Genomic DNA, 19288 nt, shown 5'->3' with positions numbered 1-19288 from the left:
ATACATTTTTCTGGCAGTCGTACGCTCAATTTAGTCCATGACTGTATTTTTAACTGACAATACCTAAACATAAAAACCTATAATATCTACCTAAAACTAATTATCTAACTATCTATCTAACAAACTTACTGTATCCAAAATTGTATTAGTCAGGCAGTATTTGGCAGTGAAATAAATTCAATCGTCGCAATTGAAATTTGTTTTTTTCCTCCTTCATTCACATATTACAAATTAACGTTTTCCATTTGCTTTGAAGCGAACATTGAATAAATCAAATGAATATCTAGATGCAGATCTGCATCAAACAATTTATCAACAGAAATACAAATATAATGACGCTTATGTGATTTGCAATAATCGTTTTGGTATACAAATGATATAAATCTAAGTTTATAAATAGTCTTAAAACTCGTCCGACAATCTGATATTTGGAATGAGAACGAACTACGGATAGATCTAAATGATTAAAATTAGAAATAGGTTGAGATGACGAATTTAAAATGAAAATAGAAGAGATCAGTGAAAAAATCCCACTGTTACGGTTTTCCTAATGAAAAGAATTGATTTCCGAATGGAACATATTTTTCGCTGTACTTTTTGAATATGTTTACTTTATAACTGTACAGCTTTAACACCAATAAATTTCTACCTGTCAATAATAAATAATACGATTCTATAATGAGTACTGGAGGTTTTTACTTCCAGAACACATTAGGCCAGGTCGGTCGGGATAGTAGTTTGCATTTATTCATTGGGGCTAGTATTATGTCGCAAACTTTTCGCTGTTTTTAACATGTTTAATGATTGCGATTTTTATTCATGTAATCAAGCTTGACCATAGCTATGGTTGTAGTAATCAATCAAAATGAAAATAATTTTCTCAGAATAATTTCACGCTTTTGCAGTTGGTATGTGATTCGTGTGCGACGATTTGCACATTCGGTTTACAATGCGCGTCAATTAATTTTGGATTCACTAACAATAACGTGTTTCGTGTCTATTTTAATCTTGAATGTATGTTGTGCTTATGTTCAGTTCTAGATTGGCGACAAGTGCACTTTTTACGTCCGACTTGTTATTTTAGATGGGTATTCAAATCTTGGAAGATGTGCCAAAATGACTTTGGGTTGGGCGTTTTCAATTGTAGATTTTATGTTGTGTTTTTTACTTCTTCTTTTTTATGTGGAAACAATTTATTTGAGTAATCAAGATTTGAATATCCATCTGTTATTTTAGGATCAAAACAGCCGTAAGATTGAGAACAAACAAAAAATACTCATAAATCTTAGGTTTGATAAAATGGACCGCAGAAATATACTTCCAAGAGATCCCAAAAAAGAATACAAGAAAATTTTCATCTATGATTTCAATTCCAATTTTCGAACTCGAAAAATCTAAGGCAATTCAATGCTGTATGATGATGTGTGCTTCGATTCGTGTACACAAGCATGCGTCCATGCAGCCGCAATGTGTTTTTATCTTGTGAAATTTTCTCTGCGGAAAACATAGAGTTTGTGGGTGGATTCGCGTTAGTTGAACTCGTTTCTAAATTCCACTCCATTCGATGGGAAGATGTATTGCAGATGGAAAGAATGAACAGAAAAATCAAACTTAGGGGGGAAAACTATGTAATCATTAATCGGTCAATGTTAGGCGAATACATTGCCATCAACATCAACACCGGCTGCACTCTGTGTTCCAACAACACAGACAGATAGAGAGACAGAGATAGAATGTATCTACACGGAGCACATGATAACGTTTGTAATCATAAGACAGAAAAAACACGTATATCTTTGTTGCTCAATAGCCTGACAAAGTGAGAAAATAAACACAAACAACGAAGGCGATATAACTGTTTTGAGATTTTCTATATTGATGCTGTTATGTCAACAGCGTTTTATTTTTAGTGCCATTTTTATAGTTGTATACAATTTTTTGTTGTTGTTGCTCGACATCAGTTTTGTCGTTTGTTTTTTCGAAGCAATTTTTCTCTCTATCTTCGCTTTTGGTTCTATCTATATCTCAGGAATTCGGTGCCGATGCTGCTGCTGTGAGACTATGGCTATGCATGTGCGTGTGCGTTTCTCTCTCTCTCTCTCTCTCTCTCTCTGTATATTCGTTAAGAGCATTCACTCAAGTTTACTTGTCTATGACAAAATGAATAAAGCCGGTGAAATATGAATGTAGCTCTTTTCTCAATAGCGCAACATTCTATCAGCACTTCGTTCACAGTCGGTTTATTTTGCCTCTAATGGATTTTGTATGTGTATGTACGTGTGTGTATGTGTGTGTGTGTGTGTGTCTTCCTCCTTTCTCCTTCTTCGTTAGTCGATTAAAGAATGCGTTCTTTCCTGATTCCGTTGCTTCGTTTCTCCCATGCAATCTCATTCACTCGGTTTCGGCATTCTGTTCAGAACGAAGCCTGACGAATAAAAAAAAATATTTATATATGTGGCACATTGTGTAAAAATGAGAAAGAAAGTCTAACATAAAAGCCACCTCTTCATCTGTCCTTGTAATAATCAACGCAAACATCGAATACTCACTCACTCTTTCACTTTCTTCTCTCTTGCTACGTTTCCCGCAATCGTTTGATTCGCGCACATCCTGAGGCGATAAGTGGCTGGTGAGATTTTTATTTATGGTACACATTCAATGGATCTTTTTTATTAGTCTCATCTCATATTATCTTACGAAATCCAATGTCGACTTTCATTTGCATTGCATTTTCACTTTGTCATTTTAAAAAGTTACTTCTTTCCATCATCTGCGCATTGTGCTTTTTCTCTGTGTGTCATGTGCTACAATTCCATTGTGTGTGTGTGTCACTATGCCAGCGTGCCTGTGTTAGCTCGACTGCTGCAATACGGATCGGTTGGGAATGATTCAATGGAAAATCTACAATCATTTATGAAGCGCCGCATTCTGCCGTTATGAATATTGTCAGTTATTTTATTTTTCGTTACTATATATCAGCAGCAATTATGTACACACATTTAAACCCAATAGGGACGCAATCGAATAGTTAACACAACCGAACAAAAAATATTATCCAAACATACATTTGAATAAGAGGCAATTGCATAGTGACCATAAACAAGCCAATCAAGAATGGAAGACAGATACAGGGATAGAAAGAGAGAGGGAGAAAACCACTGAAAAATGTCACACATTTGTTCTTTACATCGATAATTGTGTACGGCAGAATTAAAAGTGCTTCAATGAGCACACTCGATTGAAAATGGAGGGAAAAAAAAGAAGAGCCTCTACTCACAAATATAAGTAACGCACAAAACAATTGCTACAGCGTAAAGTTTCATTTTATGCTATATAATTTCTGATACACACAGATATGTATATATATGTATATGTGTTGTTTTTTACTCGAATACGAAGGGATTTTTGCACTCAAGTCTCCCATCCAGTTTTTTTTTTTTCAAGCTCAGTAGTATTTTTCTGAAATAATTTATGTTTCGCACAGTGAGATAGTGGGGAACTGTGGATTCTTTTGGTTCTTGAGTAGCCACGACAAAATTTAAATTGTTTTTATTTTCATCTTATTTTTCCGCATTTATAGATGGCCTTTCACTAAATTTGTATGCGACATGTGGAATAGTTTGGACGTCTATTTTTCAACGGCGAGCATATTGCATCTGTGTTGCATTTCGGTGGATAGGTGAGTGTTTCTGAGTAGTACAATAACGTGCGCAACACCAATTAACGCTGCTAAACTTATTTTTGCATTTTGCACAATATTGGCAGAATTCAGGAAGTGAATTCAATCAAAAGTCACGCACAGTACATAGTTAAGAGCCAATGCAAAAGTCAATTGATGCGCATAAGTAGCGCCACCTCCAATGATTACGGAGAGTTACCATAAGCCGTATGCAAATAATGTTGAGAAAAAGAAGAAGAAGAAGAAGTAGACATTCTATTCATTTACATTGCAATAATGGCAATCAGTAGAGATGATGCTCATGTGCCGATCATGTCACTGTTACAACCCTTCAATTTCAATGACTGAAACAAATTTATTTTATGGATTGAAATTTCATGGAGCTATTGGCCCGGTTTTTGTTCTTACACATTTTTTTTTGATTCCCAAAGTCCATTTAAGCCGATACATATTTAGGAGTAAAGAAACTTCTAGATGCAAAATTTTCTAAAAATGAAATGAAGTCTAAAATTGTTATTTCATTTTTGGAAGAAGTGAAACAATGGGTTTTTCTGTTTTTTTTTTTTACTACATACAAATACATATTTCAAGTATTATGGCTGTTATTCGCTTCGCTCGGCTTCGGTGCCGGTTTATCAAATCGATAAAGTGTAAGTGTTTCCAATAGTTTTTCTAGAGACGATTCGTTAAAGCCATAACCTAGGCCATGAATTGAAAAAGTGACCGAACACTCGCGACAGACAAACGACTATTCAATAATGATACATATAACTGCGAACTCACTCCAATTCAGAATTAATTTCATGTAGTACGTAAAAAAATAGTTTGTTTTGAAACAACAATGAAACTCCCATCTGGTTTTCATTTGGATTCACCTAGAGTTAAAACATTGAATATCAAATACGATAAGAACGGTTGGTTTTATTTCAATTTCCACAGATATTATGCCATCGTAAAACCATTGAAATACCCCATGACCATAACTAAAAAGGTAGTTGCCATCATGATACTGAACACGTGGATATCACCAGCATTATTATCGTTTATACCAATATTTGCTGACTGGTACACGACCGAAACGCATAAACAACATATGATAGAGAACCCGGACCAATGTCTATTTGAAGTGAACAAGGTGTACGCGGTAATATCCAGTTCGATATCATTTTGGATTCCATGCACCATTATGATATTCACCTATTATGCCATATTTCGGGAGGCGAATCGTCAGGAGAAGCAATTGGCAGCACGACAAGGCAATGCCATGCTAATGCATCGCCATTCAAGTGCTGGTGGTACGAACGGTACGTACGGTAAGGCAAAAAATAAAAATAAAATGAAAATACCACACTCAAATCAATGCTAATGCATAAACATTCGAAAATTAGTTTTGTTGTATTGTGTGTATGTGCTGGTGTGTTGATTTTATTCATTCCACGACCCATCATCGCCATTTCTGCTTTCGATCGCTCACCAATGGTGAGTCATCATGTGTATGTCCCCAGTTCATTTCATCAACAACATTAATTTTCGTTTGATTTTAAATTTGAATTGGTTCGAGTATCCCATGTGAATCCGTTTTCATTTATTATCTCAATTGAAGGCATTGCGTAATCATTCCAACTTTCAATGATGAAAAGTGATGTGTGAATGTGCTAATTTAATTTAGACTGAATTATTATTCGCAGGCGAGGCATTAAGCGGATCGGGTTCATCAAAAATGTTAACACTGAACGAGGTGGACCAAGATCATACACCGACGAAAGATAAACATTTGATTAAAATGAAAAGAGAACATAAGGCTGCCCGTACACTAGGAATAATCATGGGAACTTTCATTATATGCTGGCTACCATTTTTCTTGTGGTGAGTGTACACTCTTGCATTCATTCATTCCTTCATGCATTTTTGATTTGGACCAACCACTCACATATAGAGTGGAATATATCAAAGACTGTTCGCCTAATGAATGGAGTTTGATCACAAATGAATTGGCTTTGAATCTTCTATGAGTTTCTGGTGAATCAAAATAAAAAAGCAAATGCCATCAGTGTGTCCCACCACAATCGAAATTGGGCATGACAGCTCATTAGCTAGATTCAAATTTTTATTTCCATTTTCTAATCCATTTTCTCCGTGTTTTTTTTTTTTCATTTCGTTTTTCTCTTTCTGTATTTCACTGTCCAACCGATAACAGGTATCTAACAACAGCATTGTGCCCAACTTGCCCATCGCCAGATATTCTAGTCGCAATATTATTTTGGATCGGGTATTTCAATTCAACGCTGAATCCACTTATTTATGCATATTTCAATCGTGATTTTCGGGAAGCATTCAAAAATACGCTCAACTGTTTATTTTGCGCATGGTGGCAACGTGACCGTTTACAATTGGATCTAGATAATCGACGCTCAAGTCTACGTGCGAAAAGTGTTTATTCGGAAAGTTACCTTAAAGCACATCATCAAAAGCGCAGAGCCAGTGAACAACTAACTGAAAGTTTATAATAATTAAAATCGTGTGCAATCGAAACTAAGTACAATAGAAATTAATGCAATATATTTAAAATAAATATAAATACAAAACCAAATCATACTGCGTCAGCAACAACAACAAAAGAAAATCGACAATGAAACGTGCATGGATCAGATGAATGTGTGTGTGTCTGTGTGTGTGTGTGTGTTTGAGCGAAGCGGTCAGACTGAATGCGTCGAATACCATTTGAATACCGATGAGATAATGACCTGGATGAACGAACCATAAGAAGAAAAACGAAAATTTTCTATTCTGATTTCGAACATTACGTGTGTGTGTGTTTGCAATTAATTTTCTGACTCTGTGCTCTAAACCGTTCACCATCCGCTAGCGATAGTAGGAGAGTGCATTTGTAGCAAATACTTACATTTCTATATATTGGCAGTACAAACAACTGTATACACCATGACGTGCACGTGAGTGAGCGTAGAGTATATTACTCTCGCAAATAAAAAAGGAATTAGAAGTAAAGGAACCGTTATGGAAAAATATCTATAAATAATAATGTTTAAAAATCCCAGCAAACGTCTAATTTTGTAAATTTGTGGCTAAACTATGAAAACAAAACCAGAAATAAACAAAAAATGAATAACTATTTACAAAAAGCATTTAAAAAAAAAAAAAAAACAAACCAAACACATAATATGAATAACATTCATAGTTATAAATAGTTCAGAAGGAAGTTGAACAGAAAAAGGAAGAAATACTTTTGTATATGTTATCGTATCAAATCCTTACAAAATGAATGAGAATCTTCTTCAAAATGAATGAGACATAGAGAAAAATAAACTTTCATTTCCGTTCGTGGTGTTGTTTTTGCTTGTTTTTGTTTATATAACAATATCTTTACACTGTTCTTTATTTCAAGATTGTTTTATTCTCTTCGTTTTGACGATTATTTTTATTTAATTGTAAATTTTTTTTTGCATGTTTTATCAATATGATTGAACTTCACTTTCAAATAAGTGAATTGAATTATTTTTTTTCGATAGGTATAATACAATTTGTTTTTTTTTTTGTGTTGTGTGGATGCAGATTTATCGTTTCGTAGGTCAAATCAGACAGTCCGTTTATTTCAGCTAAACTTTCGTTTTATTAATACAGATGAAAATATGGACTATCATGTACTTAAGGAATTTGCAAGTGAAAAACAAAGGAGTCTTCGACAGTAAATCACTCAATAAATTGAACCCTGTCTTCCTTTTATGGTACGCTCTGAAGATTTATTCTTCATTTTATGTTGATTTTTCTTTCGGTTTACGTAGATTTGATTGCATCGAAAACTATGTATTATGTTGATGTTCACATCAACAACTAAACTATCAAATCGAACAAAATCAGTGAAAAGAACTCATTTGCTTTAGAAAAAACAAAATAAAAGCAAAAATAAATGTGTGTGATTTGAATTCTACGCTTAATTTTGAGTAATTTTGAATGAAATTTCGAATCAATAAACAACATGAAGAAAAATAGAGGGAAAAAATGGACACATCAGATTTTGATTAGAATTAAAGCCAAACGCAATCACACAAAGACCAAACTGCAATAAAATTTGTAAGCAACAATATTTATCGTCGCGAAGAATACAAAGTGTTGTAATTTGTTCTTTACGCTTCACATGAGCGCACTGCAGGTTCATTTCTATGCGCAACCGTTTTTGCTCACTTTCATTCTGAACAAACAGACATTGTCACATTCGGTTTTTTGTTCCGTTTTTTTTTTTTTTATCGCCATATTATGTGCGTGACACGCATGTATTGATATGTAAAATAAATGAATAGAACATCTCAATGCATTTAAAATTGTGTGAGCATTAAGGGTATGCTCCTTTTTTTCATTACATACCTTGAAAGTGAATATTGTGATGCAAATTTATTGATCCTTATGAAATATTCAGTTGTTTGCTTGATTTCAATAGAACAGTGAAAAGGTTTTAACGGGACTAAATGGAAAACAACCAAATTAGCGAACGCAATAAAATGTCTATATTCCGGGGACCCCGATGATTCGGAAACTGAAGGAGCAGCAAAAAGGTCAAATTCTGGTTTTCATCTTTCCGTTAATTGGGAAAAAGCCAATTCGCTTGCGTATTACACCGTTATATAAATGCACACAAATAGAATCCATTGCCGAAAATGGACGAACTAGAATGAGGGACGCGTTTGATTTATCTCTTCATCTTTTTTTGGTTTTAGAGATGGGAAGAATGGGAAACACCAATTTATTAACATTAATTTTTCAAGCGTAAGTTTTCGACGTTAAATCTGAACACAGAGCAAATATATAAAAAGAGAACAAAACAAAAACGATTACGCATTCACAATGAGAATGGATTCGATTCGCGTTCCGAATTTCCTTTTCCCATGAAACTCTCGTGTAATTTTTTATTTTGTTCTTTTTTTTTTTCTCTCTATTTGTTATTCAATCGATCAACGGACAAATTATCACTAGGAGAAATATTTGCGCAAATGAATTCCTAAGCAAACAATTATCGTCTTTGCCTGAAATTCGTCGTTGTTTCCTTAAGAAAATGACAATGTAACAATGGAAAGTCATCGCAATAAGAATTTAATTGAAATCCCTGACCCCAAAAGAACATTCAAAATCGATCGACAAAAACACCTTTTTGACCACTTTTCGCCTTTGCTCACTAACATGAACACAATATGCTCTAATCACCCATCTGACAACCTTCATTATACGGTAGAAATGATGATTTATTGCGAATATCGACCAAAAACAAAAGCAAAGAAAAAACGGGAGGAAAGAAGGAAATGTGATTGAAAAAAAAAAAAACGAAGAAGGAGTAAATAACCGTAATAAAACAAATGGAATTCATGTTCAACAACGAATAATTTATAGTCAATATTATTTATATGAGTGAAAATTTCCAATCCCATCTGCAGCAACTTCCGTGTTTGACTTCATCAGTTTGCAAGCAGGGCGAGTGTTCAGTTCGACGGTATTCATCAGTAGGGTACGTCACATGAGTAATCTGTGACAAATATTACCGGATTGTAGACCGGATGATATAATACGTTTGAATGATTCACATCTGAATGTGGTTTAAAACCGCCGATTTTTTGTTCGCCGCAATTCATTCAAAATGGTTTTACATTAATTTTATTATTATCATTTGTTTTGGTTGTGCATTTTGTATGAAGTTCAATTTGAGTTCCCGGATGGGACGAAACAAGCTTGTGATCGTAAAAACGGGTGTGTCAATCAATCACCTGTCACCATTTCCATCAATTTGTGAAATATAACAGAATTACATACGGATACAATAAGATTTATGTGTATAAATTGAATGTGTATACTTGCTGATGGTGGTGATGATGATGATGATGAAGAAGAAGAAAAAGATGAAGATATTGCTGCTGCTGCTGATGTGTGTATGCGTTGCAACACACTATAGAACACTTTGCTACATCATCTTCGTTGTGCACAATGCGCGCGCGTCCATACAAATCGAACAACCCGCCCGCTAGATTTTACTCTGTCGGATTCGGTATCAAGGTGCCGAAGTGTGTGTGTGTGTTTGGCATCAAATCGTTTGTTATATGGAATTTTTCCACGGAATAATCCAGTTCTCAACCTGAACATCTTCACTTGGTATTACAATAAGCCCACCAATCGATCATGGCTCTCCGTTTTTTAAGGCAAATTCACACACCCACAGTACACGTGTTCGTAAATATTATTAAAATACCACCGATTCGTGCTATATTTCTTTCACTCCGTTTTGCCCACACCAACAAATCGCGAAATACGTCGATTTGTTTACATTTCATGGGGAAAAAATCGATCAACACCCAAAGTCATGAAAATGCCAATGTAACAAAAGTCATAGCGCTTTTTGCATATTTATTCTTTCTTTCTTTCCTTCTCTTTTTCTAATCTATATATTGCACATTAAGAGGTGCAAGGCTCACCACAGTTACTTCAAAACCGAAAATCTATCAACGAAATCTTCACATCAAAATGCTGAAAAGGAGAGAAAAGACCAAGCAAATTGGAATATCATATCCGTTGGAGATTGGATACGATATTGATAATTGAGACTTTCAATACAAAGTAAAAGTCAATTTTACTCCGGTTCGTTCGCGCTCCTCGTTTTTCTTTTAAAAAGAAAACAAAAACAACAACAAATAATTGAAACACCATGTGAAACTGAATAGAAAAAACGAATAATTTTAGAATAGAATACTGAAAGAATAACCAAAGCAAATGGCGGAGAAAATCAGAAAAAAAATTGGCAATATATTTCTAAGGCTTAACGTGAAACTACAAAAAAAAAAATGAATGGATAAAAGGACAAAAATAGAAAAAAAAATTTGATACACAATATATAACTCATGCAGAAAAATACATAGTTCAATCGTTCAGTGTATTAAAATTGTAGATTATAGTGAAGTGGAAGTATCGTCTGTGTTGTTCAGCAAATCATTTTGTTTTGCCCAGTGTTCGCAATATCGCTTTCAGCATCTCACAAGTCAAATGGAATAGATAATTGGGCTGGCTACCCTGTCCCCTTATATAGGACCAAAAGGATGCCGCATGGCTCGGTGTTGCTGCTTCGTCTCTGTCAGTTGAATTATCTGTTTCATTTCACATGTTAGATGCTGAATGCGAAATCGCCAACAATAGTTTTTCCCCATTTCGTTCGTTTGTTTATTATCACTAATCCCGATTAGGTTCCATTTGATTTTATCGATGAGAATAGATTCTAAAAGTCGAACGGAAAATGCATTCATTGAAAATTGATATCAAGTTATTCACGTGAAATCATCGTTAGAAATTAAATTTAAAAACCCACACAACAAAAGTGTTCGATTAGGATACATGATTTAAAAAAAAAAGTATACATTTTGTCCATTGAATAGCATCTGACTGGTTTTATGTTTGTTTATTCATCCACTTCGCATTTTTGGTTCGTTACATATTCAAATCAGATATTTAAATAAATTTACATTCAAAATTTATCACAATTCACGGAGCGAGCTGAAAATGCAAATGTTTTTTATTGAAAAAAAAAAAGTAAATTATACATGAAAACAAGAACAGTCCGAAGGCACCAAATCTAGCAATAAATTTCATTTTTCAAAACTATAAGTTTACTAATAATAAATAATGATAATTTAAAGAAAAGGATCAACAGCAAATACTTAACAAAAGTAAATCAGTTTTGAATAAGCGTAGAGCTTGGTGCAAGCCAGGGATAAATAAAAGAATATTGTAATAATGTAGAAGAAGATGAAAGTATGTAGCCGAATAAACACTCAGCCATTCGGCCCGATAGCAAACAAACCAAACGTAACAAATTGTGTACCAAATCAAGCAGCTATTTGGCATTTTCAATAAATGATGCGCAGATATATATAATAAGAACAAAACAAAAAATATAAATCAATGGAAACAAAATTTACCATTAATTGTAATTATTCAAGTAATTGTTTACATATTTTCTATTTGTATATGTGAAAATCTAATGTTTTTTTTTTTTTTTTGAATTCTGAAAATCAATAGTAACGATTTAAGGATTTAACAAAAATAAAAAATTCAAAAAACTATAACAGTGTAAATGTAGGCGAATAAAATTGTAAATGTATATGTCGATTTAAAAAAAAAAAAAACACAAATGAAGCAATTTAGCTGAATTCTCTCTGATGTTTTCATCGAAATTTCGGAAACTATACAACTTTTAGACATCTTCAACATGCAAATATCAATGTAAAGCACAATACAAACACTCCGGTCAAAGTGAAATTGATTCGATTCGATTCGATTCGTTTGTTTTATTTTTGATCCAATTTCAAGCGGCACACAAACGAAATCTAGTTAAATTTATTAGCATAATATTCCGATTTTCGAATGTCAACACACGTGAAGTGAAGCAACATCACTCATTGCAAGTATATAAATACGATGAAAGCATCAACAATTGGCCAGATACAAATTATATTGATTTGATTATTTTGTTCGAACATTGGTTTTGTTTATTTCAAAGTTCTTGACGTGCCGAAACGTTTAAAATTGTAAATATGTGTTATATAATGTCAGAAATGGAAAGAAGACAAGTGGAGAATGTATGAATATGAACGGGAGAGAGATCACTGGCACTCAGTCAGAAAATTTATTTTACAAAAAATGTGTTGATGAATATAGATAATTTTATTTATTATCATTGTTAGGCGTAAAACATGAAATGCGTGTTTTACCCATTGTTCTGTTATTGATGATATAACTGACTCGTTGTTGGCATTCGACATTCGACAAACAGAAAATGCAATTTACGCAGTGAAATCATGTGTCAAAATAAGGTAATTGAAAATTGGGTCCATTTTCTATTTGAAATTCACACTAAACTGAACCGATAGAGACCGTCAATCAATTTTATTATTGTTAATTGAAACCGGTACATTTCTAGTGGTGGGACGTAGAAGAATGTTTCTATGGAATCTATGGAGGTATGGGCGGGATTGAAAGTATATTCGAAGTGAAACACAAGAAAAATCGCGACCTACCCAAAAATGCACATCCTCTATTTTAACCATCTTCAAATCTACTGTCCTCTTGCATACACTACAATCTCACATACAAGTACACACGTGGCCAATGAAATCGAACCAATTCGTTTTTTTTTTTTTTTCAAAAAATAAAATGAAAACAAATAATTTTTTCGATATTTTCAGAGAAAGAGAATTAATGTATTTCAGCACTTGCAAATATATGATCTAGTTTTGTGGAAAGACCTTGAATCAAAAGTTTATAACAACATGTTAAAGACACAAGAGCTTAAAAAAACAACGATTGCAACTTCGATGCCAAATAATCACCATATCAGTCGATTTTTTTTCGGATCCTCTTTGGCGGTGACAGGCGTACCAAGTCTAAGGATTGTCGTCAGTACGGATTTCATAGCCACGTTATCACTTAATTTGCATTCTGTGACAAATACGAGTGATGTCACCATTCATCTTTGTCATTCGAAAACATCTCCGAAAAACATCGTATGAAAGAGTGCCCTACGAAAAATGTTCAATTTGAATCGCACCGTGAAAAAAAATTCCAGTTAAAGTGGTATATGAATACTTTTCACATTCAAGTGCTGTTTATTCAGAAAATATTTTTGTTGCATTATTTCTCTCACCCATTCATATTTCTAAGGACTGACATATTTGCTCCTTTTTTGAAAAAGACGAAAAAACGAGTGCATTCAATTTTGTTGCCCATTTTGTATGTTCTTCAATTGTGTATAGGAATAGCAATTATTTTGTTCGCGTTTCACTTTCACGGTTGTCTCATCAATTAAAACAGATAGCAGTTTGGTGTTTGCAACAAAGTTGCACATAGTTATCTCTTATCTTTCATCATATGCGGGTGGGTAAATTGCGCATATATAATTTTTTTTTTTATTCTCATCAGTTTTTGTGCGTTTTATGTACCTAATGAGATAATCTTAAAAACTGAGAAAGAACAGCCTTTAGTAATGTTCGTTTGCTAATAAATTATCTCTGATCAGCAAGTCAAAAATCACATACGAAAATATACCTTCATTTAAAAAAAAAAAAAATTATATTCAAAAAGTGTCATACATTCTTTTACATCTCACCAATAGAATATAAATGAGAATAAAATCCATTTGGATTTTTGTCCTCATCGACCACATTCTAATTTCAAAATCGTATTCGTACACAAACCATTTTCAGTTGTTGGCATTGACAATATATAAAAATAAATAGAGAACAAATGTGAGGCAAACTCATAGCCTCATCGAATCTATTTCTCATCTACGCACAGAAACGTTGTGTTCATCATTTAGAAAACAAATTGCAGAATTAATTTTTTAAGCCAGTGACTAAATTTTTAACACTAAACAACAACAAACCTAAAATAAACTAAACCAAGTAAATCGAAATCAATACAAAAACAACTGTAATAAATTATATAAATGTAATGAATAAATGATAAAAGCATGATACCAAAATTACATAAATAAAGGCAAATAAAAACGTAAAATAACTGATCTATTTTTGACGATTAAAATATCTATGTGTATAACAAAAGTATGGTCTAAAAGAGTCTACGTAAACAATAATTAGCATATTGTACAACAAACCAAACAAAAAAGAACAAAATAAATAATCTGAATGTAGTGACTATGCGAGAAAATAAATGAAACAAACATTGACACTCACACACAAAACTACTATGTCATTGCCATTATATGACTTTCATTCTGGTGTACCCCAATTCATGAGCGTGTCGCTTTCTTCCCCTCTCCATCTGAAAAAAGCTCGCCTGAAAAGTCCCATGCAAACAAAAAGCCCACATCACAAAGCTGTCATCACAGCAACTTTTACGTTAGTAGAAAATCAATGAAAAGCTTCACATCGTAAACTTGGAAAGCTCGATTGGTCCAAAAGCTGTGCTTTCCTTAAGCTGTCAGGACATTTTTCTACACACAAAAAATCACCACTTGAAAGTTCCATGTCACATTCTCTTGGTTTGAACACTTAACAATGTAAAGTCAAAGTTTGTAATGATCATTAAAAATGATTTGGAAAACTTTGATGGCGTCAACAGCACTCGATGTTATGATGTAAGTTGATCATCGGAAATGTTATGTAAAAAAAGTAAATGTAAGTATGTGTGTATGTTTATGTTTATGTTGATGCCACAAATCATTATAGGCGAATGAGTTTGAATGGGAAAATTCCTTGAATGGTGCGAGGTAACTGTAACAGTCATTTAACATTCCCACATCCACTTCAACCTCTTGAATTAAAATTGGTCAATTTTCGCCGTAACGTTAATTATCCTTTGTTTAGTCTTATTTTCTTCGTGTCTGTAAGTTGAACGTTCAACTTATGTAAAGCTGTGCTATTCCGGTACGTCGTTTTTCACGGTTCAACTTCATTCAGGCATCAAAAGTATATGTACAGTGTACACACACACACATAAGAGAGGGTGAGGAGTGAAAGAAGTTGGATTGGCTTGTGCAAATGATTGCGGTGCGCTCATTTTGGGCTATGTTTTGACACCAAATGCGAAACGATAAACAATCGCTCGTTGAAATGAACCTCAGCTCAGCTCAAGCTAACGAACGATTTCACTAATTACATTTAACGGTAAAACAACTAATTGTGCGCACCAAAATGGAAAAAGTCACCGTACACAAAAGTGCGATAAAATGAATTATTTCGAATATTTTTTCTCTTTTCGTTTTGGGGGCGAATGGAGTACAAAGGAGACAGACGGAGAAGTAGACAGAGAGGAAGTGGTTTGCACGCATTCTCACTCCAAAAATCGAAAGACAAAACGAAAGCAAAATTCGACTTGTAAATTGTCTGCATGTGCGAATAGGTGGCAAATCTAAGATAATTGAGTGTTAAGCCGTCCGTTGTACAGACGATCGCATAGAATACCGTTCATTCACCTCATTGGATCTAATGAGCGGCGTCACCGTGCGAACACATCACTACAACCAATGCGTATATTTATCATGTTGGTCAACATTTTCAAAATATCCAACGATTCGGATTGCCATGCAGCCATACGACAAACGGAGATTGGTGAGCGTCATAAGCCAAGACAAACAAAACAAACCGAAATCAAAGCAGTCGACAAAGGAAGAAAAAAAAAAAACAAACAAAAAAAGCATTGAAAATCGCAAAGCTGAATCGTCGGTGTTACATGAGAAAATTGACGGTATGCAAGACATATACATATTATTTGCATAAATTTTCTTAAATATCGATACGAATTTCATGTGAACGCCCAACAACCAAAGCCAAATTCATCCTTAGTACACGTGTTTTATGGAGTTTTGTTTGATTATACATATATACACACGCAATAAACGAGCCATGCTAACGTCTCATGGCAATCTCTCCAAAACTCACCATCATCGGACGGAGTGAATGCAAGACAAAACCATACCAATTTCCGAAAATGTTCACATAAATAAATTCGCTCGCAAATGTTCGTGTGTCGATTCACTGTGTACCGACTGTGTACGAAACAAACTTCATCATCTCTTTTAACAGCCATTTTTGTGGTTTCATCTCTCTGCCACTTTAAGCAGAACAGTAGCAGTAGCAACAGCAGTGTGTTTCCATATGTGCAGTATGTATCGTATGCTTTAACTAATTAGTTTGCGAATGTTATTCGTCAAATTTTGGGGTTCGTACTCAAATCAAAATAAGAAGCGTGTATCCACTGTCGGTCACGCCGTCGCCGCGAAATATTTTACAAATATATATAACCGTCGATAGTCATGTATTGCTACTTCCCCCATCCTTTCTGCCACATTTCACGCACTGCACACTTTTTAGGTAGTTTGAAAGGGCGGTCGGTTGCTTTGTGATTGCACATGAAATACAAAACACCAGACATTTGATAAATCGAAGATTTCAACTATAGTTAAGCTTTTGTTTGCTAGTTTTTTTCATGTGGAAACTGACTTGAACGCATGCAAAAATTGAGTAAACAACTCGTAGATGATAAATGGTATGTTCGTTGAGTTGACGGGCACGTTAATTGCAATCCTTGTTTTGACGGCGGCCACAATCAAAGAACCAGAGTTTTAAAAGCATCAGAGTCTGTACCTTTGCTCTCTTTTTTATTATGTTTGACCAACTCCTGGCATCACATTTATTATGTATTTCATTTTAAGCTAAATTTTGCGTTTTGGAACGTGAATACGAAAAAAACACGTTGTTATTTATTTCAAATGGCTCTTTTTCAAGCATTTTCAGTGTCTCGAGATTTTAATTCATTTAAAATCATGTCGTCCTGTTTTAATTCAGTTTTGCATAACTTTAAAAGCTTTTGGAACTATATCAGAATCATATCAGATGCACATTCCCGTCTTTTTTTTTCGATAATAACACACACATATTGTGCTCTGGAGAGCATCCATAATTTTTTCCCTTCATATTGATGTATGAAGCTTCAATAATGAAATTTTTTTTCATTTCACATCTCAGACGATTTCAGCAAGATGTATTCTTTCGAGTGCGTTGGACTGTCGACGTGGGAACTTGAAATTGCAATAGTGAATATAACGAAACAATAAATAGGAAAAAAAAAAACGTATTTTCATCGCCCCGAAACCCAGTATACAAACAATTGATGGCATCGTCGATCACTACACAAGCCTTGAACTCATTCTATCTCGCTCACTATTGTGATCAATCGTGCAATCAAAATCCGATCTGCAGATTCGCCATATCAACCAACAGTGACTGTGTTGTCTTTATTTTCCTTTCAGCTCTATGTATTGAATGACAAAAGTCTCATTTTCATTGAAACCTCTTCATGTATGAATTGGTGCGTATGACGTGTTTTTGAGCCGGTTTCGCTCACAGATAAATACGTCTGTATTCTTGCGTTGATTCCATGTGTTTTGATTGGTGAATTAAATTTTTCAGCTCTGCACTTGTCTCCAGTGTCATTCAGTCTCATACAATTTCATGGACGATATTTCATGAAAACAACAATTAATATTAAGTAGTATTTAACAAAATAACGAGAAAAAAAAATACCAACCAATGCACATAGCATAGTGGCATATACGGAATAAAAAGAAATAGCTAAAAATGTCTCACGCACACTTCTGCTCTCAAACAACAAACAATTCGTATAAATTGAATCCAATTACGGTGCAAATATTGACAATTTTATGAAGCGATTGTGATCCCGAATGCAATTTGGTGCAATTCACATTCGTATATAGATATATTTGAGTGGTCGGGAATAAAAATAACTAAATTGAAACCACTTATGGATAAGCGTATCACAATATTCTTGTCTTTAAAATAGTCATTTTTATCCCCGACCACTCATGTATACATATATATATTAGATTATATTATATATGAAATTCACATTATGAGATGTTAATCATTTTATATTTCTGGTAACTTTGATGAGAAAAAAAATATATGCACACATTGACATTCTCCCATGTGAAGAGCTCACACAACTCACACATTGAGTTGATATCAATGTTTATTAAGTGTCATATAAGCACTGTCTAATTAAATTAGCATTTGCGTAATTTTCTAGTAAATTGGAATCATTTAAGCCAGAAAGACACATAGGTAAGTCTCGTGTATGCGCGATTAGAAAATTTTTTTTCCATCAAGTTTCAATTTGGTTGCGTAGATAAGTCAAAGGCTTTAATTTATGTATACAGTTGAAATGACAGAGCCATCATCATTGCTGTGTGATCGCATTGCTATATGAGCATGTGTGACGTTCGCATCCGTTGTTTTATGAACTAACTATTTCGCATTGATCCGTGCAATTTAATTTATGACTAGCGCTACATTGGGAAATTTGGGATTTCTGTACCTGCGATGATTACAATGTATGACGCTCGTTCGGTACGGTGTGTGACTTGTTCAGATAATTTGTTCCATAAAATGCTTTTTATGGACGTTTCTATCTCTATCGTTCACTCTCTTCCTTTGCTGTCGATTGAAATATGCGACAAATTTAATCATTTCCAAAGCCTGAAGCCCAAACTACACATAAAACAGGGATCGAAAACGGTTTGACGTTTCTCATACAAACCGATTTCGGAACGGTTTCACTGCTTTGCTCTCTGTTCATCGGAGCGAACCGTATCAAGCGGAACGTTCTGAGAATGGTTTGTATGGGCAACGTTCAAGCGGGTTGTCACTGTGTTAGTGTCGTTTACTAATACACGTAAGCATAAACGTTTCTGTGTGCCATACAAACCATTTTACAGAACGTTCCGAATGGTTTGGTTTGTTCACACACTCAAACCAAATATTCGGTTTGGTTTGGTTTCGATCCCTGACATAAAATGGATTGACGTGAAAAAAAAGCAAAAGAGAAAGAGAATATGATAAAACGTTGATTCGAATTTCAATAAATAGCCTTCATTGCTAAAGAACGACATCGTACATGGTTCCATTTCCGAACAATTCAAATCATATCCATATCTATTATTTCATTACCTATGTCAGTTAGACTAAATGCGTTATGCTGAACATTGCCACATTTTTATATTTCATACACGGACATTCAATTAGGTTT

The 19288-nt window shown here is 34.1% G+C and overlaps 1 protein-coding gene across 4 annotated transcripts in view; it reads left to right on the top strand.

Annotated features, from left to right (window-relative positions):
* LOC129575511 (octopamine receptor beta-2R) overlaps nucleotides 1-14440 on the top strand; it is a 44560-nt gene extending 30120 nt beyond the window's left edge. For 2 of the 4 annotated variants that reach the window (XM_055459249.1, XM_055459250.1), the window contains exons 5-8: nucleotides 3581-3679; nucleotides 4619-4992; nucleotides 5368-5545; nucleotides 5877-14440. In XM_055459249.1, the coding sequence (XP_055315224.1) occupies nucleotides 3581-3679; nucleotides 4619-4992; nucleotides 5368-5545; nucleotides 5877-6186 (961 nt within the window). In that variant the 3' untranslated portion in view covers nucleotides 6187-14440. The remainder of the gene's footprint in view (nucleotides 1-3580; nucleotides 3680-4618; nucleotides 4993-5367; nucleotides 5546-5876) is intronic. The other 2 variants (XM_055459251.1, XM_055459252.1) reach the window with 2 other exon arrangements.
* The last annotated feature ends 4848 nt before the right edge of the window (nucleotides 14441-19288 follow it).

This window comes from Sitodiplosis mosellana, unplaced genomic scaffold, assembly GCF_009176505.1.
Source record: "Sitodiplosis mosellana isolate CC-2019 unplaced genomic scaffold, AAFC_SMos_1.0 Smas_scaffold_6167, whole genome shotgun sequence".
Classification (NCBI taxonomy): Eukaryota; Metazoa; Arthropoda; class Insecta; order Diptera; family Cecidomyiidae; genus Sitodiplosis; species Sitodiplosis mosellana.
Note: the sequence above shows the minus strand (reverse complement) of the source record. Positions and strands in the feature narration are given on the sequence as shown.